The sequence below is a fragment of the Natrix helvetica genome (genome assembly GCF_964273705.1).
Source record: "Natrix helvetica genome assembly, chromosome: 2".
NCBI classification, from domain to species: domain Eukaryota; kingdom Metazoa; phylum Chordata; class Lepidosauria; order Squamata; family Natricidae; genus Natrix; species Natrix helvetica.
Genome location: NC_138552.1, coordinates 80,537,942 through 80,562,412, shown reverse-complemented (window position 1 = coordinate 80,562,412; position 24,471 = coordinate 80,537,942). Strand labels below are relative to the sequence as shown.

The 24,471-nt window shown below is 41.9% G+C and overlaps 1 protein-coding gene across 2 annotated transcripts in view; it reads left to right on the top strand.

The window, feature by feature from the left end:
• Positions 1 to 24,471, top strand: part of MPDZ (multiple PDZ domain crumbs cell polarity complex component) — a 140,692-nt gene that overhangs the window by 105,591 nt on the left and 10,630 nt on the right. For both annotated transcript variants that reach the window (XM_081945779.1, XM_081945780.1), the window contains 11 exons: positions 425 to 611; positions 1,614 to 1,759; positions 3,334 to 3,417; positions 3,560 to 3,753; positions 5,443 to 5,590; positions 7,530 to 7,616; positions 8,339 to 8,435; positions 10,818 to 10,861; positions 13,631 to 13,753; positions 19,560 to 19,664; positions 23,122 to 23,234. In XM_081945779.1, the coding sequence (XP_081801905.1) occupies positions 425 to 611; positions 1,614 to 1,759; positions 3,334 to 3,417; positions 3,560 to 3,753; positions 5,443 to 5,590; positions 7,530 to 7,616; positions 8,339 to 8,435; positions 10,818 to 10,861; positions 13,631 to 13,753; positions 19,560 to 19,664; positions 23,122 to 23,234 (1,328 nt within the window). The remainder of the gene's footprint in view (positions 1 to 424; positions 612 to 1,613; positions 1,760 to 3,333; positions 3,418 to 3,559; positions 3,754 to 5,442; positions 5,591 to 7,529; positions 7,617 to 8,338; positions 8,436 to 10,817; positions 10,862 to 13,630; positions 13,754 to 19,559; positions 19,665 to 23,121; positions 23,235 to 24,471) is intronic.

Sequence of the window (24,471 nt, the reverse complement as noted above, 5' to 3'; positions counted from 1 at the left end):
ACATAAAGGACATACCAGGGGTTGTAACACACACACACACACACACACCACACACACACACACACACACACACACACACACACACACACACACACACACACACACATATATATATATATATATATATATATATATATATATATATATATATATATATTACACACACACACACACACACACTCATATACACACACATATTAATTTTTTTAGCTGATATATTGACAATCATCTCTTGGCAGAGAAAAAAACATCTTATAGAAATGGCCATTCAGTCAAATATTGGTTCAAACACATAGTATTTGCTTTCCTCTTAACAAGTTAGCTATAATAATTCTGCTGAATATTATACAGCCATATGTTTGTTTGTTGCATGTTAATTTGTCTTGTTCAATATTTCTTATTATCTTTTTGTTATTTCAACAAGTTTATCAGTTTGCTGAAAACATCAAAGCCCAATGTGAAACTTACTATTAGTTCAGTTGAACCGGAAGGTCTGGCAGTTCCCCAGCCACTATTGTCAACTTACAGCACCACTTTGAGCGAGGGAACCAATATCCAGCCATTACCACTTGTTCCATCATCAGAGTCACCAGAACCAGAGTTAATTAAAAGTAAGAATTTTCATTTACTCCATGTTAAAAAAACAACAGTGCACTGTGTTCATATCAATATGAATGTAGGTGCATAAACTCCTACCAATTATTGAATCAGCCATCAGCCTATACGTCAGTGACTTGGTGCCTCAAATGTCCTCCTTTGTAAGATTTAAGCAAATTATATAGAAATCAATATGTTCCTTTTGGCCAATGTATTGTGTTTTAATTTTCTTCCCCCTTCTTCTTTTTGGCCTTTTTGGTTCAGCTAATATTCAACTTGTGACCACAATTGACCCCAACATTTCTGTTGAGAGTTGTTAAGTGAATTTTGACCCATTTTAAGACCTTTCTTGCCACATTTGTTAAGTGAATCACTGCAGTTGTTAAGTAACATGGTTGTTTAGTGAAACTGGCTTCCCCATTGACTTTGCTTATCAGAAGGTCGCAAAAGGTGATCACATGACCCCCGACACTGCAACTGTCATCAATATGAGCCAGTTGCCAAATGTCTGAATTTAGATCATGTAATCATGGAGATGTTGCAATGGTCATAAGAGTGAAAAACGGTCATAAGTCACTTTTTTCAATACTGTAACTTTGAACGGTCATTAAACAAACTGTTTTTAGTTGAGAACTATCATAATAATTAATCAATTGTTAAATAGTAATATTTGTATGATTATTAAATGTATTCAAATTGTGAGACCAATGGATTTGTCCCATGGTCAACCGTGGCTCTGTAATGGTCTGACATACATTATTATATTACTGTCTGCTATAATACTGCAGAAATGTATCTCAAAGATGGTTTTGATTTAAAATCAAAACTATATTGAGGAAGTGCATACCTTGCAGTTGTTGATGCTAAGTCCACTGAGGACATATATCCATGGAGTTAATAAATCCGAAGTTATGCGGTAACTACTCCCAACATGACTTGCAAAGTGGTACTCTTAGTGTAAAACAACAAACAAGGTATCTTAGATTATAACCAGCTCCTCTAATTTGTGTTTTTAGATGCAAGCAGGTCTTCAACTCCAGCTATGTTAGCTTCTGACCCAGCCACTTGTCCAATCATCCCAGGTTATGAAACAACAATCAGTATCTCCAAGGGACGTACTGGTCTAGGGTTGAGCATTGTGGGAGGAGCTGACACATTACTGGTGGGTAAACATTATTTCTGTAATCTTTATACAATCTCTGGCTAACATTTCTGATGCAAAAAACCATGTCCCGTTGAATGTAGTGGCACTTATTCTCAAATATGTGGGTGTAAGATTACAATGTGAGACCTATATAAAGTGACTTGAATAAATGAATTTAAATACAAGGTGCCGTATTTTTCAGAGTATAAGACGCACCGGAGTATAAGACGCACCAAGGTTTTGAAGAGGCAAATTTAAAAAAAAAGTTTTTGCACTGCATACCTCCCCAAAATGACCCGTTTTTCTCAAAAATGGGCCCGTTTCCCCCCCCCAAAAGGCATGAATAGCCTTTAGGGGGCTTGTAGAGTGCTCCGGGGGGGGGGGGGGGAAGCAAAAAATGGCCTATTTGTTTTGCAAAAACGGGCCCGTTTTTTGTAAAAAAAAGTGGGGGGCATTAGGATAGCTTTTAAGAAGCTTATAGAGTGCTCATGGGGGCTTGGGGGGGGGGTAAAATTGAGCAAAAAATGGACCCGTTTTTTTTTGCTCATTTCTGCCCTCCCCAGCCCCCAGGAGCTGTCTGAAAGCTTCCTAGAGGCTCTGCAAGGCCATTTTGGTGAAGGTGCGGGGGTTTCAGGAGGCAAAAAAATGCTGCATTCAGTGTATAAGATGCACCCAGATTTTCAGCCTCTCTTTTGAGGGAAAAAGGTGCGTCTTATACTCCAAAAATACGGTATGCTATTGGAAGCAAATTTAAATCCATAACTACGTAAAACACTAATATCTTTAAAAATGGGACATCTCTGTTACAATTAATTCCTGTTCATTCCTAGTTCTATTAAATATTTATATATTTTTAAATTCATAAGTTACTAAAGTTTTTCAAGTGTTAGATTTTTTTCCTTCTTTTTATCATATTTTAACACTTTTCTGTTAACGTTTCTTATTTTTAAGGTATAAATATTTCTGTAATATTATGTAAAATGTTCCGATTTGTAGTATTCATTAAAAAGTACATAATTAAGATCTCAAGAGGGCCCAGTGGCCTAACAGTTCAAGACACTGAAACTTCTTGACCAGAAAGTTGGCTGTTCAAAATTCAAGCACCATGTGATAGAGTGAGCTCCTATTACTTGCCTCAGCTCCTGCCAACCTAGCAATTCGAAAGCATGCATATGCAAGTAGATAAATAGGTACCACTTTAGTGGGAAGGTAACAATGTTCCCCGCGCTTTAACGTATAATCATGCTGCTCACATGATCATGGAAGCATCTTTGGACATCACTGGCTCCCTCGGCTAGGAAACAGAAATTAACACTCCTGTAGAGTTGGACATGACGGGGGAAAACTATCTCTTTTTTTAAATTAAGATCTTATTTCTCTTTTTCCTTTCTGTTCTTAGTGCATTTCCATCTTTAGTTTCTAATGATACACTATAGCATCAGAAACTTATATAAAAATACATTTGCTTCTGAATCTTAATATGAGTGTGTGTGTGTTTTCCTACATTCAAACTCTTTTCTTTACGCTAAGATAGTTGCAATACATGGTAAAGAAGTCTAACAACTCAGTGATAGAATCTTTCAAATCTACAGGGAGCAATTATTATCCACGAAGTATATGAAGAAGGAGCAGCATCCAAAGATGGAAGACTTTGGGCCGGTGATCAAATCTTAGAGGTAAAGTATTAAACATTATAAAACTTATGGAATCCTTCTGTGTAGGACATAGAAATGACGGGAAGAAAAAGGCAGTTGTGGAAATCTATGTTATTTTTGTAGTAAGCGAATGTATTCAGCTTTCATTGTCCGTTCATTTTAGGTGAATGGTATTGACTTAAGAAACGCAACGCATGATGAAGCTATAAATGTTCTCAGACAGACACCACAAAAAGTCCGCCTGACTGTTTACAGGGATGAAGCCCAATATAAAGAAGAAGACATGTATGATGTTCTGAATATCGAATTACAAAAGAAACCAGGCAAAGGACTTGGATTAAGTATTGTTGGGAAAAGGTAGGTACAGAGGGGCTCTTCTAAAACCCATACTGAATATAATTTTTTGCCAGAAACAAGGTTTCTAAGAAAAGGCAATGCAACCAAATAGTACAAGTTGGGTTTTACTTTCAGTGTACTCTTGGCTTCCTGCTTAATTCTCAGTTACCTTCTCTCTCTCTCTCTCTCTCTCTCTCTCTCTCTCTCTCTGTGTATGTGTGTGTGTGTGTGTGTGTGTGTGTGTATGTATATATATATATATATATATATATATGTGTATGTGTATGTGTATATGTATATGTATATATATATATATATATATATATATATATATATATATATATATATATATATATATATATATATATATATTCAGGTCAACCCAATAAAACAGCTTATTAGGGGATTTATTTGCTAGGTGCGCTTACAAATCAGAAAATATGTATTATTATGTGCATGAAACAGGCACACTGTAGCTTAAAGGTTCAGTCAAACAATTCTGGTTGGGTCATAGACTAAGAGAATTGATACCCAGAATATCTGGATTGTTCTAAGTCAGTGATGGCTAACCTTTTTGTCGTCATGTGCCAAAAGCGCTCATGCGTGTGCAGAACAGTGCATGTGCGCACCCATAATGCAATGCCTGTGAGACACCCTCCGCCCCCCTGTGCATGCACATATGACTCCCCCGTGTGACCCGCTTCCCCCACGCATGCACGTGTGACCCCCCGCGCCCCGTTTTGGGCCTAGTAGGCCTCCCTGCAGCCTCCTGGGACCAAAAACAGGCCGCAGGGGGTGCGCCCCCTGTGCATGAGCATGCCACTTCATGCCCCCCATGCATGCACGTGTGACCCCTGCCCCACGCACATGCATGGCAGAGACCCCAAAATTAGCTGGTTGGTGGGAGGCACATGTGCGATGCAGCTGAGCTGGGGCGATTGCTTATGTGCCCGCAGAGAGGGCTCTGCGTGCCACTGGTTGCCATTAGTTCTAGGTTTTGTCCAAGAAAAAAATCAAATGTCTTTTGGGTGAGTAAGTCAAGACTGTTGTACCTTATACCACTTTCCCTATCTCTTCTGTATATCCTATGCAACAGCATGCTCTCCTTTTCTACCCATCGTTACCCTTGAATTTAAGTTGTGGCATATCTTACAGGCCAATCCTCCCTCTTCCCCAAATGGAAGATTACAGGATTTTTGCCCTGCTAGCACTAAATACACTTGTGTCTCCTTAAGCCAAACTCTTGTGTTTGTGGTAGTAGAAAAAAATCTGTATGGGTTTTAAAAGACATTTCTTATTTAGTGCCCCTGACGTAATCCTGGCTCCCAAATTCATTTGTGAGATTTTTTTTTAACCAAACAAATTTATGATACCTTTTTAATAATGGGTTTTTATAAAATGAGATTTTATAAATGTATGAAATAAGTAGAAATAACAGCCACAAATTTATAAAAATGTAAAATTAATATTAAATAAAGCAGATTAGTAGTATTTTATTGTATTTCATATGACTATAAACATCTTATGAATGTTCTAAGAATGATTAAAACAGTAAATTAGAGTTTATGTTTAAAAATAATAGAGATTAAGAATTAAATCTATACAGTTCTGCACTCTTTATAGATCAACTCAGACATATGATAGGACGGTATATAAGAGTCCAAATAAGTAACTAAATAAAACAAACACACATGAATATTGCATTTGTAGAAATGACACTGGAGTGTTTGTGTCGGACATTGTCAAAGGAGGTTTAGCAGATCTGGATGGAAGATTAATGCAAGGAGACCAGATATTAATGGTGAATGATGAAGATGTTCGAAACGCTAACCAGGAGACAGTGGCGGCCTTATTAAAGGTACACTAGATTTGAGATAAAATATTACATTCATTCAGAATCCGATCCAGACCCTCTTTGGTTAAAACCTCAACTGTTGCTCATCTTTGATTTGATTTGGGTATAATTATTTTGATAAAATCAGATAAATGTATTGGGATTGCAATCCCTTTTTAAAATAGTTTATACAGAAGCTGTATGCTCCTTATTTAATGACTACCTCAACTAGCAGCCATTAATCATCATAATAAATAGTAATAAAAAATTCATTTTCCAATCAATGTGCACCTTTACAACCAAATTAACACTCTTGACGATATTGTTGATGTGAGTAACGATGGTTTAGCTGTATGAGAGAATGTTATTTGAAGGAGATGGCAACGGCCAGTGATCTTAGCAGCATCTCTTGCTCTCTCTCTCTCTTTTTGTGTACCTCAGTCACATGTTCACTTAGTGAACATTTCATTTAACAAACTTGGTCACTGAACAAAAAGTGGGTTCATTTTTGTTATTTTTTAATGAATGACAGTAATACTACTATATATGTTTCCCAGTATAAATCAGACGAAGGGACTGAACTGAGCAGTTGATTTAGAAATATTTTCACTGTACTCATCACTATTAAAATTATACATGGTATTTTGTTTAGATTTAACTTAACTGAAGTACCAGTTGAAAAAAACTGATTACTATTTAAATGACTTCTTCAGTTGTGGCTTGTTTGTAGAAGAACACAGGAAGCCTTGAGTGGCCAAAATGAAAAATAAGTCAGTTGTTAGAGGTTAAATTTCATTAAAGGTGCTAAGAGAAGAGATAATATATTTTTTTGTTAGAGTCATGATGGAGTTGAAGAAATTGATGCTGGATTTTAAAATTAGATTTTGATTCTTTCTGCATTGCAGTGTTTTTTTTCATATGTCTACTTAGATCAGTGTTGGTGAATCTTTTGAGCACTGAGTGCCGAATGGGAGTGCGCGCCAAAAACTGGAAGATCAGCTGGCCAGTGCGCCTGCATGTGCCAGAAACTGGAACATCATGTTCCTGGCGCATGCATCAGCACTGGGCAGCTGGTCTTCTGGTTTCTGACACCCGCATGTATGAAGACCAGCTGGCCGGTGTGCTGGAATCTGGAAGAGCAACGGGACATGGCTCTGCGTGCCACTTCTGACATGCTTGCCATGGGTTTGCCATCACGGACTTAGATGGTTTGTTAAGAATATCTCTCATTCTAAGTATAGGCAGTCTTTGACTTACTAAACATTCATTAATTGACCATTCAAAATTCCAACGTCGCTGAACAAAGTGAGTTACAACTGGTCCTCGCAGTTAAAAGTTGCATCCCCACAGTCATGTAATCAAAATTTGGGTGCTTGGCAACTGGCATGTATTTAGGATAGTTGCAACATCCATATTTTTGCCATTTGTGACTTCCCTAGCTGGCTTCCGAGAAGCGAAGTTGGTGGGGGAAGCGATATTCGCTCAAAAGACCACATGATTGACTTAACAAGTGCAGTGATTCACTTAACAACTCTGACAAAAAAGTTCATAAACATGGGCATGACTCACTTAACAACCACCTTGCTTAGGAGCGGAAATTCCAGCCCCATTTGTGGTCATAAGTCATTGTATAAGGTAGAAGTGCCTTTTGTTACAATTGCTGCTAAACAATGGTGTTCCAATAGTTAGCAGATTTATATAATGATGTTTATGGACAGATCTTTACACTGAGCCTTTAAATGCACATAATAGGTGTGAAGCATGAGAAATATTTATGCCCATTTGGGATTTTAGGTGTGAGTCATCCAGTCCCAATATCAATTGATCCTATTATACAAATTATGCAAATGTTTCAGCTAATAATTGTATCCAATGGCAGGCTGGGGTTTTTTTTTCAACCAAGAAAAGACTTCATTGCTCCCTGATCAAGACTATTGCCTAACCAATTATGTCTTCTCCCTAGTGCTCATTAGGTATTGTTAAACTAGAAGTTGGAAGAATAAAGGCGAGTTCGTTCCATTCAGAGAGGAGATTGTCTCAGAGCAGCCAGGTTTGTAACTATTTGCACCGATTTCATTTGGGGGGAAAAAAAGTCAAACCAGTTATTTGATATTTTAAAAAGGAAACAAGGAAAACTTGATTTTATTCTGACATGACTTTTCTGTAGAATATGATCAAAGATAATAAAGCCCACAACTAAATTCCATAATTGGTTGAACAGGCCCACGTTAAATACCTTTAAAAGTCATATTTAGGAGACCGGTTCACAAGTTGTGAATGTCAAAATTTATCTACCAACACACTGAACATCAAATTGTCATTTTTATCATTTTTGCTGTCGCAATTAAAGCAGAGTAAATCTTCAGAGCTGTATTGGTATAGAGATAGAGGGGATAGAACTGTTTATCATCTCTCTAATGTCTTTACAATACTTCCAGTTAGGATAATTGCTTAAGAACTCTATTCTGTAAGGAAAATAATATGTGTCACATGGAATCACGAATGTTTCTTCAAATAGATTTCTCTCTGCCTGTGTCCAATCTTTAAACCATACCAGACAATTTTCCAAATCCACTGTTATAGTTGAATATATTGTAGCCTGTATTATTTTTAGATCCAGATTTTTTATCTTTGCTCTTATAGAAAGCATGTCCCGGATCCAAACTGGTAGGTATATTTCCAGAAAAATTATGTGTGATGCTAAACTATTAGCTAGCATTGGCTTAGAAAGAAAGCAACGATTCCAGAATAATTTTGATGTAATTCTCTAAGGTCAGTGAAGGAAGTGGCAGCCTGACATCATTCAGTTTTCCAGGTGGTGTATCCAACCCGCCTGAAAGTTACGAAAGCACTCTGAAGAAGAATTGTTGTAAGTTTCACTAGTCATTATTTATATTGTTTATTATATGATATATTGCTATGCTATAAACTAAATGAAGTTCTCCTGTGCGCTGCTTGGGGAATCCAAGCATGGTTAACTTTGTCCATTAGAAGAGAAACTGAATTATGTAATTGTTGACCACGCCTTCTCTGATTGGGATAGTTCAGTTTTTTTTTTAACTCAGTCCAGCCTAAAGAGACGTAAAATAATTTGCTCTAGGATAAGATACAAAATTAACATTCTTCAACTTTGGATTCTTCACTATGTTTGACTGATTATTTGTGGAAATTGGCGAGGCACAATTCGTATTGTCTGACTGTTTCGGCGGGCGGCAGTTCACTGTTAGCCTCGACCTCATTGGAAACTTTCAGCAAGCCCCTTGAGGCTTTTGCGGCTGGGGGAGCTATCTCCTGCAGAGAATCGCAGCCGCACTGTTTGACTTGTGTTCGTATTGCGGATGAGAGTAGGTCCGTCGCTCTCCATTTTGCTTGTGACCGCAGTTGAGAGTCGGTTCGTCACTCTCGCACCGGTTGGGGTGGGCACGATCTGCTTAATCTAGCGTGATCTGTTCCAGAGTGGCTTTGTTGCTTTGCCGCTGCCGTGCCGCTCTCATTGCTGCTACATTACCGCCACGATAATGATCGCTGAAGGTCTCTGGCGAGGAGTGGTGGCCATTTTGAGCTGAATTTGAATTTCATGCCCTGTTTGCTGGCGGCGGCCATTTTGGGAGCCGTTTGTTTTTACCCTGAAAAAGCAGCCAGAAGGGGTGTGACTTGCAATTTGCGCCCGATTTGCGGTGACGTGTCAATGGCCTTATTTGTGCTTGAGGAGGTCGGTTCACTGCTATTCCGCTTCAGCACCCACTGTTGTCCTTTTGATCTCAGCAGCCTGAGCCAGCTTCGCTATTTGTAGCAGTGTATTCACTCTGATATTTGGATGTGAGTTTGAGCCTTTCCACTCTCTCTCTCTCCCTCTTAGTTATAATGGTGGATCATCCCACCTCTGGAGGCAGCACTGGGCCCTCTACCTCTTCCCCACTGCACTCTGAGACCACCGAGGCCAGCACTAGGACTAGGGCCTCTAGCCATGGGGCTCGCACTTCATCTGCGGTTCCAGATAGGGCCGCTAAGTGCAAGCACAAGGACATGTCATCGGCCAAGGCACCCGTAGTCACCAGCAGGTCGCCTCCCACATTATTGGCCAAGGGCCTGTCTCCCGGTTGGCCACTGGCGGACTACAACAAATTGCAAGACAATTAGGACTGGGATTTCCTTTGCTAAGCAATGTAGTCGTAAAGTGTCACTTTGTGTGAGTGCATCGCTTAGCGATGGCAATCTCTGCAGTCTCTGTTGCCATAGTTAAGCAAAGATTGTGGGACATTAAGTGAGGAACTGCTTGCAACCCCCTGCCGCCTTCCAACCAAAGTCAGTGGGGAAGCTGGCAGGAAGTCACAAATCGTAGGTACCTTGCAAGCAGGCTAGTAAATAGGTACGTGACTGCCACTGGGTGCGAATGAGTGCAAGGGAGTGTGCGGGTGGCTGGGGAGACATGGTGCAAATGCAGTTGGGCTTGGGATGGCTGCATTTGGGTGAGGGAGGTTAGAGAAGGGTTTGTGAGTCAAAGTATGAGCGTGGCAAGGCTCAGGGAGAGTATGTTGGCTGTGGTGGAGACGCAGAATGAATGCAGTGAGGCTCAGCAAGGCATACTAGCACAGCAAGGCATAGGTTAATTGCTGCTTGTGGAGAAGAATGCATGAATGGCAGGAGAAATACAATATCAGCACAGCAAGATTTGGGAAGGGTGTATGGTTGAGGGGAGCACAGTGCAAGCTGAAGAAGGCTCAGTGAGGTGGTGGCAAGTAGGGGAGGCTCAGTGCAAGCACAAGGTTCCAGACAGGCACACAAGGGTGTGTGAGTGGACATTGAGACAAGTGCAGAGGGACTGGAAGCTGGCACGGGTGGGGGAGACTTAACAGAGCAATTTGTGACCTTCCTTGCTTGTGGGAAGGCAGCAGGGAAGGTTACAACTCATGATCACATGACTGGGGACATAGCAACTATCATAAGTTCCAGACAGTTGCCAAGGATCCAGATTGGAATCACATGAGCGTGGAAGTTCAAAGACAGTAAATGATATTTTCTCCAGGCATTTTTATAATATAGCCAAAGCAATATATTTCCAGTATTGCAGAAAGGAGATGAGCACCAACCTAAAAGCATTTTTCTATGTCTGCTCTTGTGAAACAGTAGCTATGGTCTATGGATGGCATTTTTTTTTCCTGCTCTAAAAACAAGGCAGCCTTTTAAAATGCATGAAAATTCAGTAGTTTGAAATAAAAAAATTACAGCCATAATTTCTGTGTTTTAATAGTGGCGTCTGAAATACAAGGATTGAGAACAGTTGAAATAAAAAAGGTAAGTAGGTTCCAGCATATTTAATAAAATAAGAAAGGCTTGGAGAAAATACGATGAGCAAAATTTTCAGTAAATAACTGGGTTTTAAAAAGGAACTTTTGAATTTGTACTAAACATCACGTTTTTCATCTTGTGGGTTAAGATTTAAAAATATTTTTTCTAACTTTTTTTGTGATTGTTCCCTTAATTAAGAGTGACATAAGCTTTATTCTTAGGTATCTTTTATCTTTCAGAATTATGATTATTGCTTTCTCCTTTTATTTAAAAAGAGACCTGTTGTTCATAATAATGAATATTTAGACATTTGCTGGTTTTTTTTTTTAAACATAATTATTTTTAAAAATCTGGTACTTTCCTGGTCCACTTCATATTACAAGGCACTCGATTCAGTTTGATTGAAATTTCAGAGCCTGTTCACCACAGGACAGCGCAGGCTTGTTATTCAGGAAATGGAAGCCCACAGCTCCCTTGAGGATGCAAAATAATTTGCATGGTAGTCCATATGGGCGATGTTTGTTCATAAACTTCATATTATTTTGAAACATAACATTGTAGGTGTGTGTGCGCATGTGCGTGCAAAGCAAAGTAAGAGTAACAAATCTTTAAAACCTGCTTTAACGCAAGATTTCTATGAGGGACATGGTGGCTCAGTGGCTAGTAGAAAAATAGGGACCACCTTGGTGGGAAGGTAACAGTGTTCCGTGCGCCTTCAGGGTTTAGTCATGCCGGCCACATGACCACGGAGTCATCTTCGGACAGCGCTGGCTCTTCAGCTTTGAAATTGAGATGAGCATCGCCCCCTACATTTGGGAACAAGTAGCACATATGTATGAGGGGAACCTTTACCTTAATATTCTAAAGAAAGCTTTTAAAATGTACAAAAGGATCAGAGGAAGTAAGCTGCGCTGCTTCCTTTCCACTATATAAATTTTTATGAAGAAGCACTATTCCTCTACTACCCAGTTACTTTGGAAAGGGCATAAGAGGTAGATGGTCATGCCACCCGGGCCCTTAGATGTTGATGCTCAAATCCTTGAGCTCCTGGGCAAGTTTCCAGGGGCAAGTTTTGATCTTGTCTACAGCAGCAAATTAGCTCTGATGAAAACTGTCTGCAAGAGTGACTAATGTTAAAATAACTATCAGTGGTAAGGTTTACAAATAGTTGTATTCACTTTAATCAAACACAGTGATTGACTGATTACTTTTTCATCAAGTATGATGAGTTAGTAGCTCTGCCCATATTGTAGCTTTGGCTAGAATTTGAACTATTCTTGAATGATTATGTGCCATAAGTCACTGTAGACCACTGACTTAACTAGAGAATAGCAGATAATCATTTTCCTTATTTTTGTATCCAGTATGTAGTACTGTTTCAATATTACAATATCAGGAACATTTTGATACGTAAATCGCTTGAATACCAATTATAATTTCTACTGGCATTATATCCTTCTGAAATGGTTTTAGTTACATTTTTAAAAAAAATTAGACATAGCTTTTGAAACTGCTGTTTATTTAACAGGCCATTCCATATCAGATTTTGCAAGACGAAACAAGTGTACTTTACATTAAAGTTGTAGGTAAAAACATACACTAGAGGGAGCATGATTTTATAGGATTGTAGTACTTCCCTAAAATTGCTAATGAAAAGGTGTATTTCATGTGTACTAATGACATTTAAACATTCATATTTTATGTTTCTTAATAAGATAGAAAGGATACTGGTAATAAAGTGGGAATCAAACTAAAAGCTAATGCATGTTGAAATCAATCAAGATAGGGGACATGCTTTTTTAAAATCAACCAAAGAAATGAATATGTATTTTGTATTAATGTTTCCTTGTAGTTCTCAAAATGTTCACAGACTCTTGCATTTACAGACATAAACATTTGAGCTATTCATTCAAATACTTATTATAGCTTTCACATTTTGGAATGCAATTTAGATCAGTCAAAACCTCCCATAGTCTGCAACCAGTATGGAGTTGAGAAAAAGAATTACCTTTGTCTGTTAATTATTTTTTTTTGGGGGGGGGGGTAGGGGTTGATCACACAGAATATATCAGAAGTAAATTTTATTCAGGCTCTCCTGGTAAATACATGGAAAACAAAGTAATTAAGTTAAAATAGAAATAAAGCAGCAAAACAATAAGCACATATACAGTAGTATTTCTCGGTGCTCTCTGGAGGAGATTTTGATTCTTATAAGGGCAGTCAAAGAGTTAATCTGATGTCTAAGGGGAAGCTATTTCTGAAGAAAATGTAATAAATTCAAAGCAATATGATCCTCAAAAGCAACTCCATACCAAGTGGCTTCCATTCCAGGTGAATAGTGATGAGTCTTGAGTTATAATACAGCAAGCAGTTAGGCTTCCTACCTGCTGCAGATAGGAATGCAGCTGACACACCAAAGAAAGCTAGATAGCAGCTCTCCTGGGAACTGCCTCCATGTTTCCTTCTATGTTACTCCATTTTATTTTGTGAGGTAAATTGGCCATGGGTTTTGCTTAAAAATAAGGTCAGAGTTTCTGCTTACCCTTCCATGCCCTGTAAGAGTTATAATGACTATAAAGTTTCACATTGCGATTCTTGAGGTTACTGTATTAACACCTAAAATTTAATTTTGTGTTCTACATTAAGCCAAAGCCAGCTAATCTGTCATGATTAGAAAACTGCTTCTACCAACAGAACAAAGTAAACTTTTATTTATTTATATGTCCTATTCCTAAACCACCCATCTCCCCCTATTTTTTGCGTTCGTTCTAACAGGGTCCTTCAGATTCTTTGGGAGTTAGTATTGCTGGAGGAGTAGGAAGCCCTCTTGGTGATGTTCCCATTTTTATAGCCATGATGCATCCAAATGGAGTTGCAGCACAAACCCAGAAATTGAGGGTAAGAAGGAAGCAGAAAATGTTATGGTACCATTCTTGCTTCAAATAACCTGATCCAATGATGTTTTTATTTGCGTGTTAATCAGCTAAGGCAATGGTAAGTAACCTGTGGGTGGCTGCTTGTGGCCTCTAGCCACTATGTAATAGCTTCCAAATCACCTCAAATCATATTATTAAAGTCCAATGGTATGCTTGTGTGTTTGTTTGGTTTGATGGTTAAAGATGCAAAATGGAGGTTGTGAAAGGGCCACTGTTGTGAGACGGGCAGCCGTATAAATTATTTGAATAAATTAATAATAGTTTTATGAATCCCAGAATGAATATCTATACTTTAATCTCCCATCTTCCCCCAAAAGCTGACAGAGCAATGCCTTGTGTGCCCTAATAAATGGCTCCGCGTGCCACAGGTTTGCAATAACGGTTCTAGTGGAAACTACAGAAATGGGAGCAACTTTCCAATTCATCCAATGAAAATGTTTTTGTTTCTGTATTGCCAGTGATTATCTTGTTTACAGGGAGTCCTTGACTTAAAACTGGTTGCTTAGCCACTGTTTGGCATTATGACAGAACCCCCCAAATTAATAATAATTATTATTAATAATAATAATAATAATAATAATAATAATAATAATAATAATAATAATAATAATAATAATAATTTGAATTTATTAGCCGCTCCCTTTCCAGGCAGGACTCGGGGCGGCGTACAATGGGCATATAAAACATAAAACATGTGTACAAACACACAAACATACATATATACAAAGACACACATGCACGGAGGAGGTAACAAATTACAACATTTAGACAGTTAAAAATCACCATTAAAATACCCCAATTGTAAAAAACCCAATGTACAATTAAAATTTAAAATTTAAAAAGACAGTCAGGAGGAGTGAGAAAAATTATGGTTGAGCCAGGCCAGATAATTGAAAGAGGTGGGTCTTCAGCTGTACATGGAAGGAGCGGAGATCGGAAGTAATCCTGATGTCACGGGGGAGGTCATTCCACAGGGCTGGGCCCATCACAGAGAAGGCTCTGCTCCTGGGTGTCGCCCCCCGACACTGTTTGGCGGACGGCACCTGGAGAAGTCCCTCTCTGTGTGAGCGAATTGGTCGTAGGGATGTGTGGGGCAGGATGCGATCCTGCATGTAACTAGGCCCTGTGCCATGAAGCGCTTTAAAGATCATAATCAAAACCTTGAAACGCACTCGGTAGACCACAGGAAGCCAGTGCAGCTCGCGCAGGAGAGGTGTTACAGGGGAGTATCTAGTCCTCCCCATAATCACCCGCGCGGCCGCGTTCTGGACCAACTGTAGTCTCCGAGTGCATCTCAAGGGAAGCCCCATGTAGAGAGCATTGCAGTAGTCCAGGCGAGACGTCACTAGCGCATGGGTGACTGTGCGTAGGGCATCCCGGTCCAATAAGGGGCGCAATTGGCGCATCAGGTGGACCTGATGGAACGCCCCCCTTGCCACGGCTGTTACATGGTCATCCATGGACAGCCGGGCATTTAGGAGGATGCCCAAATTGCGCACCTGTTCCATGGGGGCTAGTTGCACGCCCCCGATGGCCAGAGATGGAAGCACCTGATTGAACCGGGAGGCCGGAAGCCACAGCCACTCTGTCTTGGAAGGGTTGAGTTTTAGTCGGTTGCCATCCATCCAGACCCGTACGGCCTCCAAACACCGGGACATCATTTCGACGGCCTCATTGGGGTGGTTCGGGGTGGAAATGTATAGCTGAGTATCATCAGCATACAGATGGTATCCCACCCCAAAACCACGGATGATCTCGGCCAGCGGTTTCATGTATGTGTTGAACAGGAGAGGCGAGAGCACCGATCCCTGTGGCGCTCCACATGTGAGTGGCCTCTGGGTCGATCTCTGCTCCCCTGCCAACACACGTTGCGTCCGGTCAGAGAGGTAGGAGCCAAACCACCGTAAAACGGTGCCCCTGACTCCCAACCCCTCTAGCCGGTGCAACAGGATACCATGGTCGATGGTATCGAACGCCGCCGAGAGATCTAATAGGACCAGGATAGAGGAACAACCCCTATCTCTGGCCCTCCAGAGATCATCAACCAATGCGACCAAGGCCGTCTCCGTGCTGTGCCCGGGTCGGAAGCCGGACTGGCGCGGGTCTAGATAATCATTTTCCTCCAGGTGACGTGAGAACTGCTGTACCACCACACTCTCTACAACCTTCGCTAAGAAAGGAAGGTTGGAGACTGGACGATAATTGACTAGGTCCGTTGGGTCCAGGGAAGGCTTCTTGAGCAGGGGCCTCACCACCGCCTCTTTCAAGGTGGCCGGTAGAGACCCCTCACCCAACGAGGCGTTCACTAGGCCCAGGAGCCAGTCGCGCGTAACCTCCCAGGATGCCAGTACAAGCCAGGAGGGACACGGGTCCAATAAACATGTGGTGGGTCGCAGACGTCCACGCAACCTGTCCAAATCCTTGATGGCAACCGAGTCAAACTCCTCCCAAAGCGGTCCCTCAAGACTCGCCACGGGCGTCTCTACTGAACCACTGAAAGGGGCCCATCCCATCCGGATTTGAGCGACTTTGTCCTGTAGATATTTCCCAAACTCCTCTGCTCTGCCCTGTAAAGGGGCTTCCCGCGGTCTCTCAAACAAGAGGGAGCGAGTCACCCGAAACAGGGCGGCAGGGCGGTTATCTGCGGACGCAATAAGAGCGGCGCAATGTTGACGTTTGGCCGCTCTTAATGCCACGAGGTACGTCCTCAAATAGGCTCGTGCCTGTGCTCGGTCAAATTCGGAACGGGAGGATCTCCAACGACTCTCTAGGCGTCTCTTGTGGCGTTTCATCACCCTTAGCTCCTCGGTAAACCAAGGGGCCAGGGTGGTTCGTCGCCGCAGGAGAGGCCGCAAAGGCGCCACCCGGTCTAGGACCCCGGTAGTCGCACTATTCCATGCGTCTACCAGGTCCTCCACTCGGGGGCGGGTCAGGTCCACAGGAGGTGGCCCAAGCTCCGTCTGGAACCTATCTGGTTCCATCAGGCGCTTGGGGCGGAACCATCTAATACCTTCCAGTTCCGAATCCTCGCGGCGGGGGGTAGCACCAGGGAAGTCCAGCCGGAGAAGTGAGTGATCCGACCATGACAGGGGAATAATGGCGGGATCCCCTATTCCCAGATCACTCATCCACTGGCCAGAGACAAAGACAAGATCCAGCGTGTGGCCTCCCTCGTGAGTAGGGCCCTGAATTAACTGGGTCAGGTCCATGGCCCCCTCAGACGCTTCTCCCATCGACGGCAGATTAAAATCCCCCATCACTAAAAGTTTGGGGGTCTCAACCACCACCGATGAGATCAGCTCAAGGAGTTCAGGCAGGGCCGCTGACGTATAGCGAGGAGCCAGGTATACTATCAGCAGGCCCAACTGCCTCCCTGGGCCCCATCTCACGACAAGGGACTCACACCCGGATGTCTGTGGCACGGTGAACTCTCTCGGCTCTAAGTCTTCCCGGATAATCACTGCTACCCCGCCGCCCCTTCCCTGGGCCCGAGGCTGGTGAAATGCTCGATAACCTGGCGGGCACATTTCCACGAGGGGTAGACCTCCCTCGTGGCCCAACCAGGTCTCGGTTATTCCTGCGAGGTCCGGCTCCCCCTCCAAAATTAGATCGTGGATGAGGGGGGCCTTATTGACAACGGACCTCGCGTTGCATAACAGCAGTCTCAGGCCTTGGGTCTGTAGATCCTGACCACCTAGTATGCAGGGGTTGGTACAAACGACCGGGAATGACCAAAAACCCCTGTCTCCCAACCGACTACGCGCTCTTGATCTGTCCTCGCACCTGCCCCTCCCCACGACCGTTGGTATCAAAGAGCCCTGCACAGGAATGCTATCTCCCCTCACCTCCCCCACTCCGCTCCCTCCTCCTTCGACCACACCTAGATGCCTGGCTCTCCCATCCCTCCTGACCTGTTCCCCCCCCATCCCTGGAACCCCTTATAATTTTTAAAAAGCTATTAATTAAAAAACCCCTCAATGTGCGCTTCCTCCACCTCTCTGGGTTAATGAAGCCGTCCTCAAGGTGGGCCCTCGAAAGGGCAGGAGGCCATACCTGCGAGAGGGGGGACTCTCGCAGTAGCAGTAAGTCAGACCTTGTGTACGTGAGAATCATACAAAAAACCATACAGTTATATCACGGGGCAAGATTATTTCAAGTGCTGAAGATGGAATCATAGTTTGTCGTGAAATTGTCCTTACCCTAGATGGAAAGGGTAAGTTGGTGGGCTAGCCGACTAGCTAGATTTATCTAAGGAGGCGCTCAAGATGGTATTGGAGCCGATTAAAGCAGGATGTTAATGAGAGAGCCATAGTCATGATAATAAAGAAAATAAAGAAAATTGATGGAAATCGAAGTTTTGGCAAGGGAGGCAGTTGTCAACAGGGGTAGAAGGGAAAAAGTCAAGCCTTCAGCAGATGACCACCAATCCCCCCGGTGTCTCTCCTCCATGTCCAGGCCCAGGGGAGAATGGCCATCTGCCTCCTCGGGGGTCCTGGAGCTCATCTTCCCGGGGGCTGTTGTTCTCAAATCCGAGACCGCCATAGCTCCCTGAGGCTTTCCCAAGCCTCCTGGAGTTGGCAGCACTCTCTCTAGCCCCCCCGGGCCTCGTTCTTCTTCTTGCAACTCCCCTGGAGAACCAGGGGTCATGGCGACCAGAGGGTGTGGCGCTCGGCGTCTCCGACTGCCTCCCCCGCCGCCGCCATCGCCAAACCCTCGCCACCTGAGCTGTGCGAACCGCCAGGGCAATCCTCACCTCCGACATTGATCTTCAAAGCTTGCCACTCTGGCCTGCTTCCCTCCGGTCTGCTTCGCTCAGCTCCACCCTCCACCAGCCGCTTCCTTTTGTTCTACCCGACTCCATTCCACAGAACGCGGCTGTTCACCAGCTCCTCGGCCAGCGCGTCTCCAAGCCTCCATGTCTCCACGAGCTTCTCCGCTCGGCGCCTCTCGCCCAACCAGCCGACCACCCGATCACCCTGCCCAACCAGTCCAAGCCAGGACAGAGCCGGGGGTGGTCGCTGACAAATCCCGACCCTCAGAATAAAACCGAGGGTCGGCAGCACCCCTCCCAGCAGGGAGGCCCCTCCGCAATCATACGGAGCTCACAGATCGGCCGCCATTCCCTCCGGAAGCTCCTCCTCCTCTACGTAGAAATTAACTATGACTCAGTCACCCACAGTCATGTGTCCACATTTTGGGTGCTCGGCCACTGGCCTGCGGTAACATGACTACTATTTATAACGTTTTCCCCAGAAACTGATCTTTACTTCTAGTTTCTGGCAAAAAATGACCCCTAATAACCAGTGGATTTATGACCACCACGTTCGCTTAGCAACCATGGCAGAAAAGATCATTAAATCAGAATGCCGTATTTAACCTGGTGATTTACAATTGTAATTGCAGGGTCATTTATGGTCTTAGCTGTAGAACTATCTGTACCAATCAAACTAAGCCACTAAGTTGTACAGTTTTATATCACAAGGCCCAAATCCAACCAAATATGAGTTATTTATCACAACTAAAGCAACCACAATTTATTATATTCAAGACCCACTTTTTAATTAAGATATTTCCGGTTGTTAACATTGAGCAAGGGCTTGGCGATATATATTGGGACACCATCATAATTTTTGCTTGTTTAAGAAACACTCTTATGCTTGCAATTCAATGGGAAAGAAAGTGTTAAGTAATGACTTTGAAATAATTTGCTATGAAACATTATTCCTCTCTTCCTCCCACCTCCAATATATCTCACTTTCATCATCCAGGTTGGAGACAGGATTGTGAGCATTTGTGGAACATCCACTGAAGGCATGACCCATTCCCAGGCTGTCAGTTTGCTGAAGAATGCTTTGGGCACCATTGAATTACAGGTAGGAATGTTGCCTGCAACTTAACATGTACAGGGGATAGAATTCATCTTCCAATTACCCTGTTTCCCCCAAAATAAGACCTCCCTGGATAATAAGCCCAATTGGACTTTTGAGCTCATGCACTAAAAATAAGCCCTCCCCCCAAATAAGCCCTCCCCTAAAATATTGCAACACAGCAGCAGCCATGAGGTGACCATGCTCGCTGCCTCCTGTACTTCAAAAATAATAAGACCTCCCTGAAAATAAGGCCAACTGCTTATTTTGGGGGGTCAAAAGAAAATAAGACCCTGTCTTATTTTCAGGGAAACACTGTATTCATATTATGATTTATATACAGTATTGTGATGGCTATCTGGAACTATATGTCAGCCCCATAAGATAGGTCAGATCTGGAAAGCAACTGCACAGGAAGCCTAAAACTATTTTTATTGAAATTGGTTTGTAATAACAGAATCTTGCAAATAGGCTACTTCTCCTCCCCTTAAACTACAGGGAATCAGGGAGACATCTTTCCTGACTACACCCGTGAAAATCTACAAATATATCTGTAGATTTCCACGGGTGTAGGTGTGCTGGTCTTGTTGTATTCAGGTCTTTTCCCGTGTAAGATTGAGATTGTCTTGGCAACCTTTCAGCGAGGTCTCACTCGCCATCCTCAAGCTGGTGTTTTTGGCTTAAAGCTTGGCCGGAGCTGCCGTCTTTCTATAAATCTTGGTAGGGGTGTGTGGAGTGCTGGCTTTGTTTCAGTAAGTGGATCCAATCAATCCACTGGCCACTCTTTAAGCCAACAACACCAGCCTGAAGATGGCGACTGAGACCTCACCGAAACGTTGCCAAAGACAATGTCAATCTTACACGGGAAAAGACCCGAATACAACAAGACCAGCATATACATATATATGAGCAGCAGATATATATATATATATCCAAAAGTGGTTTCCACATTAAAAAAAAAGTTGGACAAAGTCTTTTCTTTAAGGTAGTCAGTTTTGCCATTTCAGACAATTCCATTAATTTCAGCATCCATTCTTTCCATCTCTGCAAAGAGAAGTCTGGCTACAGTTATATGTAGAACAATTCCCAGCTGTTTATCCATCAGATCTAAAAGAAAAACATCTGGTTTTAGTTGTATATTTGTTTTAAGAATTATCTCAATTAAAGTACATTTAAGGTGATATAAAGTGCCTTCAGACTTACCACATTTCCAATATATGTTTGACATGATGATACATCTTTGATCATTTATTGGGTGTTAAATATTAATGCTACATTATATTATAGAAATTACTTTTCAAATTAGAGTTCAAAGTAAATTATAATCTTGTACTCCACATGTTTTCCCACTCATGTAGCATTGTTTTGTATCCCAAAGAAGAAAACTTTAATGACAAAGTCTTCTTGTATATTCTTTTTACACATCTTGGCAATACATGCTCCTCCTTAGAACACAAATTCAGTTTGAATTCAATTCTCTCATTTTTGTGAAACCAAAATTATTCTTACTCAACTTCAATATTTTTAATATCTCAGCACAAGCAAATCATTGACATGCAAAACCATCCTTTTCCAATATTTGTCTTGTTTTTAGTTAAGTTTCTCTAAGAAAAAATAACTACATCTGCATAAATCAACCAAGTTTGTGTGGTTTATCATTTCTCTTCTGTGAAAAGCTTCTTGAGATGATAACCATATTGCATTGTTATGATTCAAAAGTGCCTCTTGTATCCAGGCAATAGTTCGCATGTATTTTTATCAAGGTCATTTTTACTCTCTACATCTATATTTATAGTACCTTTTAAAATCTACACAATAATCTGCAATCAGTATGTCTTTTAAGGTACATTTGGAACATAAGTTGAAGCACAAGGTATTTTGCAGCTGATCACATCATTACACAGGTAAATTTGCTTTAAATAGGCAAGCGTCTGTCCAACCCACTACTGTGCAAACGACTGTTAGCTCATTCCTCTGTGTGATCAGCTGCAATTAAAAATGTCCTAACATCTTTATTTGGAAACCAGGCATATGGCTAATGTTATCATACCAGCAGCCTGTCTTGGGCATTTATATCATAAATCTTAACATTCTGGATATCGTTGCTATATTTAGGTGTTTAAAAATGATTATAAGCAGGAAGGTGTTTCTTTAGGGAGTTGGTTCTATTTGCAACTAAACATAATAATAGTGTTTGTCTATATGCCATGTGTATTTATGGAGGTCTAGGGATATACACGTAGTCTTTCACTTATGAAAGATCCACGGAAAGCTACTTATGACCTGGTTTGAAATTTATGGCAACTGCAGTGTCCCCTACGATTGTTCACCCTTATGACTGACACAGAGATGCTACAGTGGTGCTCGCATGCGCGGGCGCATAGACACACATACATGTCCCATCAGTTCCTTTCAGGCCTTTGGCCTGCCCCCAACCCAGTCATTCAGCCACCCAAGCTTGTGGGCCAGGCCTTCTTCCCATCCTGGCCTACAAGTTCTAATAACTCCCCGTGCACCTCTACCTGGCTTTAGGCTTCTTAGGGTGGCTGAATGGCTGGGGTTGGGAGCAGGCTGAAGCCTGCAGAAATCCTGAGAGGCAGAGAGTGGATCAGGGGGTGCCAGAGAGGATTGGAAAGGCCTTGGGAATCCCAGTACAGGCAGACCTGAACCTGTGCTCCCCCACACTTGGGGCACCCATTTAACGGGCCACACATTCATTTAATGGCCTCATCAGGGAAGGTATGGCAGGAGGGGTCATTAAGCAGGGCCCATCTCACTTAATGACCATCACCATTTGTAATCATAATGAGTATGTTCCTTTATGGTCATAGGTCAATAGCTATCTTTATAATTGAGAAATGAGCTTGCTATGGAACCCAGTTTTCTCCATTCAGATCAAATACGCAGCTTTCTCTGAATTTCTCTTCAAGTTCAGAAAGAAATGATTCTGTAACTAAACAGGCTGAGCAGAGCACTAGTTGAATGATCATTGTAACATGCGCAAAGCAATGACTACCTAGACCTATGTTTCAACCAAAAGGTGAGATAAGAGAGAAAAAGAAAAAGGGAAGAGAAACTGAACAGATGTCAAAATCAATCAAGCTTGCAATACATAACAATAAAGCACATGGCTTAGTTTAAACTTGAGGACAGGATGAATAGGAAGTGGAAATGAGTGAGCCAGTAGCTAGCTATGTATATTATTTGAGAAATGAAGACAAGCCAAACACACATAGGAGCAGAAGAAAACCAAACAAACATTTTGTGGGTATAGTTATGCCTCTTAACATAGAGAGCATTTTGGAGTTCTTCATGAAGTTTGATGATATATATTGAATATAGCTCTATGCATTTAAAACATAGAATATAAAAATTCAGAGCAATTTTTGTTCTGTGGCGCTGTATCCACCGTCCGTATAATGATCTGTATACTCATTTGTTTATGTTTAACACTAAATTGCAGGTTGTAGCTGGTGGAGATGTCAGTGTCATAACTAGCCAACAGCAGGATCCACCAACATCTAGTCTAACATTTTCTGGTCTAACATCAAGCAGCATCTTTCAGGATGATTTGGGGTGAGTTTATCAACTTTATAGTGGTTAATGTGGATTTTTCTAACTTGACTATCAAATCCACAGTAAGAAAATGTACTTGAATTCAGTATCCTTTCGACTTGAAATTGGCAACAGTCTATTGCAAGCTTGAATGTCAAGATTTTTATGATTAGGGAAGTTAGTACAATACAATAGCAGAGTTGGAAGGGACCTTGGAGATCTTCTAGTCCAACCCCCTGCCTAGGCAGGAAACCCTATACTGTTTCAGACAGATGGCTATCCAACATCTTCTTAAAGACTTCCAGTGTTGGGGCATTCACAACTTCTGGAGGCAAGCTGTTCCACTGATTAATTGTTCTAACTGTCAGGAAATTTTTCCTCAGTTCTAAGTTGCTTCTCTCCTTGATTAGTTTCCACCCATTGCTTCTTGTTCTACCCTCAGGTGCCTTGGAGAATAGTTTGACTCCCTCTTCTTTGTGGCAACCCCTGAGATATTCGAACACTACTATCATGTCTCCCCTAGTCCTTCTTTTCATTAAACTAGACATACCGTTCTTCATATGTTTTAGTCTCCAGTCCCCTAATCATCTTTGTCGATCTTCTCTGCACTCTTTCTAGAGTCTCCACATCTTTTCTACATCGTGGCGACCAAAACTGAATGCAGTATTCCAAGTGTGGCTTTACCAAGGCATTATAAAGTGGTATTAACACTTCATGTGATCTTGATTCTCTGTTTATGTAGCCTAGAACTGTGTTGGCTTTTTTGGCAGCTGCTGCAAACTGCTGGCTCATATTTAAATGGTTGTCCACTAGGACTCCAAGATCCCTCTCACAGTTACTACTATTGAGCAAGGTACCACCTATACTGTACCTGTGCATATCGTTTTTCTTGCCTAAATGTAGAACCTTACTCTTTTCACCATTGAATTTCATTTTATTAGATAGTGCCCAATGTTCAAGTTTGTCAAGATCCTTCTGTATCTTTAGCCTATCTTCTGGAGTGTTGGCTATTCCTTCCAGCTTGGAGTTCCATTGAGGACTACACGTTGAGTGCGGTTGGTCAGCCAGTTATGAATCCATCTGGTGGTGATGCTGTCCAACCCACATTCTTCTACTTTATCTAGTAGTAGGCTATGGTCTACCTTATCAAATGCCTTACTGAAGTCCAAGTAAACTATATTGACGGCATTCCTCTGGTCCACTAATTTTTGTCACTTTGTCAAAGAATGCAATAAGATTAGTCTGGCATGATCTGTTT